This window comes from Primulina huaijiensis, chromosome 7 (genome assembly GCF_012295235.1).
Source record: "Primulina huaijiensis isolate GDHJ02 chromosome 7, ASM1229523v2, whole genome shotgun sequence".
Taxonomy (NCBI): Eukaryota; Viridiplantae; Streptophyta; class Magnoliopsida; order Lamiales; family Gesneriaceae; genus Primulina; species Primulina huaijiensis.
This window is the reverse complement of record NC_133312.1, coordinates 4449109-4455799: the sequence shown is the minus strand read 5'-3', so window position 1 is coordinate 4455799 and position 6691 is coordinate 4449109. Positions and strand designations below refer to the sequence as shown.

At 36.5% G+C, this 6691-nt stretch overlaps 1 protein-coding gene across 2 annotated transcripts; it reads left to right on the top strand.

Moving 5' to 3' along the window:
* Positions 1-1930: 1930 nt before the first annotated feature.
* Positions 1931-6691, top strand: LOC140980951 (uncharacterized). 2 transcript variants are annotated; one of them, XM_073447091.1, is made up of 4 exons: positions 1931-2102; positions 2234-2391; positions 2658-2738; positions 3557-6691. In XM_073447091.1, the coding sequence occupies exon 4, from the start codon at positions 3608-3610 to the stop codon at positions 6578-6580; it is 2973 nt and encodes a 990-aa protein (XP_073303192.1). In that variant the 5' UTR covers positions 1931-2102; positions 2234-2391; positions 2658-2738; positions 3557-3607; the 3' UTR covers positions 6581-6691. The 2 variants fall into 2 exon arrangements, with proteins under 2 accessions (XP_073303192.1, XP_073303191.1); XM_073447090.1 differs by lacking the exon at positions 1931-2102 and having other exon boundaries at positions 2227-2391; positions 2560-2738.

Sequence of the window (6691 nt, the reverse complement as noted above, 5' to 3'; positions counted from 1 at the left end):
TATATATAATTGAGCTAGGTGTGACAAATCCAACCCTTGATTTTTGTTTGTAAACTGAGCAAGAGTTCTTCATGTTTGTGCACTCACATGGAGGCATGTGCACTCAGTTTGGACTGATGTTGAAACATCCAAATTTTGTATCTCATAAGTCAACTAATCTCTTACAATGCCACGCATCAATCATCAATGGAGAGCCAATAATCCACGTTGGCTAAAATTTAATTATTAATTATACAATATATATATATATATATATGTAATATTAATATGATGTTGCTATTAAAAAACGAAGTTTTAAAACTGGATCTTGTTTCTTAGTTACGAAATCTCTTTTTTCTATAAAAAAAGGGATAAAGTTATTTTGAAAATATATATTATAATCTCATTTATTGGAATGAATATATTATGAATGAGGAATATTAACATTTTTGGTTTAATACATGTTTTTTCCTCCTATAAATAATAATTATAATTATAAAATCTGGAACTTTCACCTCGTTGGCAGAGCTTCTTATCATTTCATGTCTCCATGGGGGAAGCTACAATAATTGAATTGACCCTTAACTAGCAACTTGCAAAATTTATTCTAAAAATAACTAAATTTATTTATTTTATAAAAAAATATGGAAAAGTTAGTGAAAAATCCCCAATCAAAATATTTCTTTTGGTTCACTCCTTACCCACAAAATTATGATACTATGTCATACAAATTGTGGTACACTTCATGTGGAAATGTGGTACACTTCATGTGAAAATGTGGTACTAAAAAAGTACCCAGGGACTGAACACAAAAAAAAAACGACGGCTGAGGACTGAAGGCCAATTTCTCGAAAAAATCCACTTTTTTTTTATAAAATTCACGCAAATAATCAGTCACATGGACATGCATCGATCTGTAGGCGTCGTCACTTTCGTGTAGATCGAAAAAAATATCTATTCGAAGGATATATTTAATTTCAACACATTTCAAATTTAAAGCAGATTCAAGTTGTGAATCGTGATGCATAAAAATTTGACACTTGACTTAATTTATATATATTTGCCGCTGAACATAATTACCTTTTACCTTAAACTCTAGTCAAATCGAAAAAAGTACAAGATTGCGATTATTCAAGTTTAGCAAATTATTTTCAATTATTCGACTACTTGAAAACTATACTTCAATTATTTGACGAGTATTTAATGTTAATAAATGGTCACATTTAAGGTGCACCGCACATAATATATCCACCATGCTTTAAGATATCAGCAATAAATTTCTCTTCCCGAAAAATATCAGGGACAAATTAACTTAATCTAATATGTTTTTTATTCCATTTCTTATAATTATATATAATAATTTTTATATGAAATATAACGAGATTATAGTATTATTATTTTATTGAAAGTGAATGTTTTAATCTCTAATTTATTATTCTATATTTTATTTTAAAAAAATTATCGTATTCACGGATCTATTACACAATCATTGTATGATGTTAAGTTACAAGACAAAAACTTGTGTGAGACGGTCTCACGGGTCGTATTTTGTGAGACAAATATCTTATTTGGGTCATCCATAAAAAAATATTACTTTTTATTGTGAATATCGGTAGGGTTGACCTGTCTCACAGATAAAATTCGTGAGATCGTCTCACAAGAGACATGCTCTATAAGACAAAAACTTGTGTGAGACGGTCTCACGGTTCGTATTTTGTGAGACGGATCTCTTATTTGGGTCATCCATGAAAAAATATTACTTTTTTATGTTAAGACTATTACTTTTTATTGTGAATATCGGTAAGGTTGACACGTGTCACAGATAAAAATTCGTGAGACCGTCTCACAGGAGACCTGCTCTAAGTATAATTTGATTTTAAATTGCACAAAAAAATGTATGTACCGTGTATCCCAAAACACTGGTGGGAAACGAAGAAAAGAAGCTAAAAAAGCAAGCATTAAAGGAGAAGGAAGAAAGAAATAATAAGCAAATGAAATACAGAGAAGAGAATACAAAGAGACACAGTAACACCGATTGTACTAACATATGTTAATTAAGGATCAGCATTCTTTGTCAGATCCGTCCTTTGTGTAGGGTCCCACGTATATCCTCCTCCCCAATGGTACAGTTTCCTCTTTTTCGTTCACCCATTTTTCCTTAGATTTTCAAGAGAAAAATATAATATTCCAACACCAATACATCATGTGTATTTTTTCTTTTAAATGTAGGTTATTACTACATATTGTGTTGTAGAGAAAAGGTGGGGGTTTTTAATCGGAATTAATTGAAAGGCAGAAAGGAAAGTGCGTGGACTCTGAGAAATCAGGAAAAATAAAGACTTCTCGAGTCTCGAGCAAGGGGATAAAAAAAAAAAGGGAAGAAGAGAAAGGGAGATTAAAAATAAGAAAAAGGTTGAATCTTTTATATATTTCTCTCTGTTATATTTTTCTTCCACTTTAAAATCCATTTTCGAATTTCTATCACCCCGTTTATTTTTTTTGGATCCAAATCTTCATTGACATTTTCTCACTTTTCAAGAACTAGTCTGTTTCATGAACAGTGATACTTTCTTGTTTCAGTTCCTCGCCTTTGGACAAATTTCGCCCTTTTCAGCATTTGGACGTTTGCCGGCGAAGACATGTTTGACGTGTGATTTAAAATTTTCAATCCTTAACAGTTCCATAGGTAATCTTTTAATGAACTGATTGTGGGGACAATATTCGGTGATTTTATCATGGTACTCAAAGATTCACTCCAGGTATTAATAAGTTTTGATTTGTTGGTTATGGTCAAGATTTGTGCCTTATTTTGGTGTAGATTTGGTGATTAAAGTGGTTAATGCTTGCTAAAAGGTGATTCTTGTTTAGTCCCTTTCCTCTTGACTTCTGTTGAAGTTTGATTCTTTTGTTGCTTAGATTTTTAAAACAGAAAAAACAATTGATTGTGTGCATTTTACTTATGAATTTTGACATCCTTTGAAACCAATTATCGTGGTTAATTGGCTCATAAATAAGGTGAAGACATTGAAGCTTTTAGTTTGAATTCTTGGTTTTTATTTAGCTTCGTCAGATCTGAATTTTGATGACAGAGGTTTCTTTTGTTGAATTTGGATTAAGGGTGTTTGATGTAACTGGTTTTTATTGCTGGTCTAATTTAAGTTTCTTCGGATCTAAAATTCTTAAATCTTGAAGATTTTCTGCGCTTCCATTGAAAATTTGTAATGCGAGTTTTTATGGTTCCAGAATGATCCTCGAGGCATAAATGTTGTAATGATTGAATTTTATTCTGTGCATCTATTTCAAATCTTGGTATTAATTTTTTCTGCTTAGTTATTTCCCAAGAAATATATTTTCATATTATGTAACAGTATATTTCTGCTTTCTTAACTATATATTTTATTACAATGTGACTGCAATTTGTATTTCGATTGCCTCATTCGTGTCGCCACTGTTTTTGCTTGATGTTATTTGTTTCATGTCGTCCATTCATCCAATGTCTTGTTAACTTTCAACTCATATTATCGTATTCTAGATAGTTACCTTGTTTGAAGTTTTGAATCTTTGTTCTGTATTTTAGGTGTGATTTTCTTTTCAAGAATGCATAAAATTTCAGCTTACGAAGCATTGAATGATGGTAAAAATGGATACTCGTGAGGACAGCTCTAGATTCGGGATGTTTCCTAATACAACATTGAGGAATCTGTCATCATCCTCATCAGCATTTTTTTCGGCCAATCAATCACCTTTCTTCTCTCCCAACTCAGCGGCATGTCGTGTATCTATGCATCCCGACATTCCATGTCAAGCCACCAGTACAAACATGGAGTCTCTAGATTTAAATTTCCGGACTGCAGAATCTGAGTCTTTAACAAGAAGTAAATTTGCCTCGATAGACACGTATCCCCATGAAACAGCATTGAAGTTGGAGAATGAATCTTCTTCCACAGGAATATCTAATAGTCCCTTGTCAAGTTACAGCGCGGGACGTCAAAATGATTATTCTAGACAAAGGTGTAAGAGCAAAAAGACCGAAAGATTTCTTGAAACTTCAGTTCCTTCAATGTCCTTTACTTCAAATAGACTGAGGAGCTGCGACGTGTACATAGGTTTTCACGGCCAGAAGCCTTTATTGCTGCGATTTACTAATTGGCTTCGTGCTGAATTAGAGGTACATGGTCTGAGTTGTTTTGTAACAGATAGGGCTAGGTGTCGAAACTCTCGGAAACATAGCATTGTTGAGAAAGCAATGGATGCTAGCACATTTGGAGTTGTCATCTTGACCAGAAAGTCATTCAAAAATCCACACTCTATTGAAGAGCTGAGGTTCTTCTCGAGCAAGAAGAATTTGGTTCCCGTGTACTTTGATTTGAGTCCAAATGATTGCCTTGTGAGAGATATAATCGAGAAAAGAGGTGAGCTCTGGGAAAAATATGGTGGCGAGCTATGGCTACTCTATGGTGGGCTTGAGAAGGAGTGGAAAGGTGCTGTTGGTGCCCTTTCTCGTGCCGATGAGTGGAAACTCGAGGCTCACGAGGGTAAATGGAGGGATTGCATATTACGAGCCGTGACCCTCTTGGCATTGAGGCTGGGAAGACGAAGTGTTGTCGATAGAATAACCAAGTGGAGAGACAAAGCAGAGAAAGAAGAGTTTCCTTACCTTCGAAACGAGAATTTTGTCGGTCGGAAAAGGGAGTTATCCGAGCTTGAATTCATGCTCTTCGGTGATGTTAGTGGTGATTCCGAGAAAGACTATGTTAAACTCAAGGCCAGACCAATGAGAAACAACTTGACAGTTGGTTGGGGAAGGACGAATTCAATGGACGGGAAACCTCAAAGTGAGAGTGCCAAGAGGAAAGGGAAAGAACCAATAGCATGGAAGGAATCGGAAAAGGAAATCGAGATGCAGAACACTGAATTTTCTATACCACAGCAACCTACACAAAAGTCGAAGAGTAGTGGCAAGCCCAGTAGGAGAAGGAGATCTATGAAAGTAGTGTATGGAAAAGGAATCGCTTGTTTATCAGGAGATTCTGGAATCGGGAAGACAGAGTTGCTTATAGAGTTCGCTTACCGTTTCCATCAAAGGTATAAAATGGTCCTATGGATTGGTGGGGAAAGCAGATACATCCGACAAAATTACTTGAACTTATGGTCATTCTTGGAAATCGACGTAGGGGTGGAGAGCTGCACAGAGAAAAGCCGAACTAAAAGCTTTGAAGAGCAAGAGGAAGCAGCGATAGCCAGAGTTCGAAAGGAGCTAATGCGAAACATTCCCTTTTTAGTGATAATCGACAATTTGGAAAGTGAAAAGGACTGGTGGGATCATAAACTGGTTATGGACTTGCTACCTCGTTTTGGTGGGGAAACACATGTTATTATATCCACACGGTTATCCAGTGTGATGAATCTGGAGCCTTTAAAACTTTCTTACCTTTCTGGGGTGGAGGCAATGTCTTTAATGCTTGGAAGCATCAAAGATCTATCAATCACGGAAATAGATGCATTACGGGCTATTGAGGAAAAACTTGGAAGGTTAACTCTAGGTCTTGCTATAGTAGGAGTAATTCTTTCTGAGCTTCCTATTAATCCGAGTCGCCTTTTGGATACCATTAATCGAATGCCTTTGAGGGATGCTGCATGGGGCCGTGAAAACCATTCATTAAGGCGGAACAATTTCCTTCTGCAGCTTTTCGAGGTCTGTTTTTCCATATTTGACCATGCGGATGGGCCAAGGAGTTTGGCGACAAGAATGGCTCTAGCAAGTGGTTGGTTTGCTCCGGCACCCATACCAGTCCCCATGTTAGCTTTGGCCGCTCATAAAATACCCGAAAAACGCCAAAACCGACAGTTCTTGAAAAAGATACTCCGCTCCTTAAGCTGTGGTTTCACATCATCATATGCCCGCAGATCAGAAGCAGAAGCATCCTCGTTACTTTTAAGATTTAATATAGCTAGAGGGTGTTCAAAGGAAGGTTTCATTCAATTTAATGGGCTTGTAAAACTTTATGCTCGAAAGAGAGGAATCACCGGAGTCGCACACGCCATGGTGCAAGCTGTCATTAGCCGCGGGATTATATCCAGCCACTCTGATCACATATGGGCAGCTTGTTACTTGCTTCTCGGATTCGGAAAGGACCCTATAGTCGTTGAGCTCAAAATATCTGAATTTTTGTTGGTCGTAAAAGAAGTGATCTTGCCACTTGCAATAAGAACATTCATTACCTTCTCTCGGTGCAGTGCTGCACTTGAGCTACTTCGCCTATGTACAGATGCATTAGAAGCAGCAGATCAAGAATTTGTCACCCCGGTTGAAAGCTGGTTGGATAAGTCATTTTGCTGGAAACCCGTTCAGACAAACGCTCAGTTGAATCCTTGTATTTGGCAAGAACTCGCGTTGGCTAGAGCGACCGTGCTTGAAGTTAGATCCAAGTTAATGGTGAGAGGGGGACAGTTTGATGTAGGAGACGATTTGATAAGGAAAGCTGTTTTTATCAGGACTTCGATATGCGGTGAAAATCATCCGGATACTATATCTGCTCGTGAGACGCTTAGCAAACTCACTAGGCTTCTTGCAAACGTTCAAAATCATACTTCACCATAAATATTGCCAGAGTTTACTGTAGAGTTGTTTGTTGTACATAATTTTGAATAAGTTTTCTTCATAAATCCCGAGAAATTTTATACCATTTTTAAAATTCAAAGATATGGCTGT

Bases quoted from the DNA above. Each gene is read 5' to 3' on its own strand.
- LOC140980951 (XM_073447091.1), top strand. From the start codon at position 3,608: ATGATGGTAAAAATGGATACTCGTGAGGACAGCTCTAGATTCGGGATG.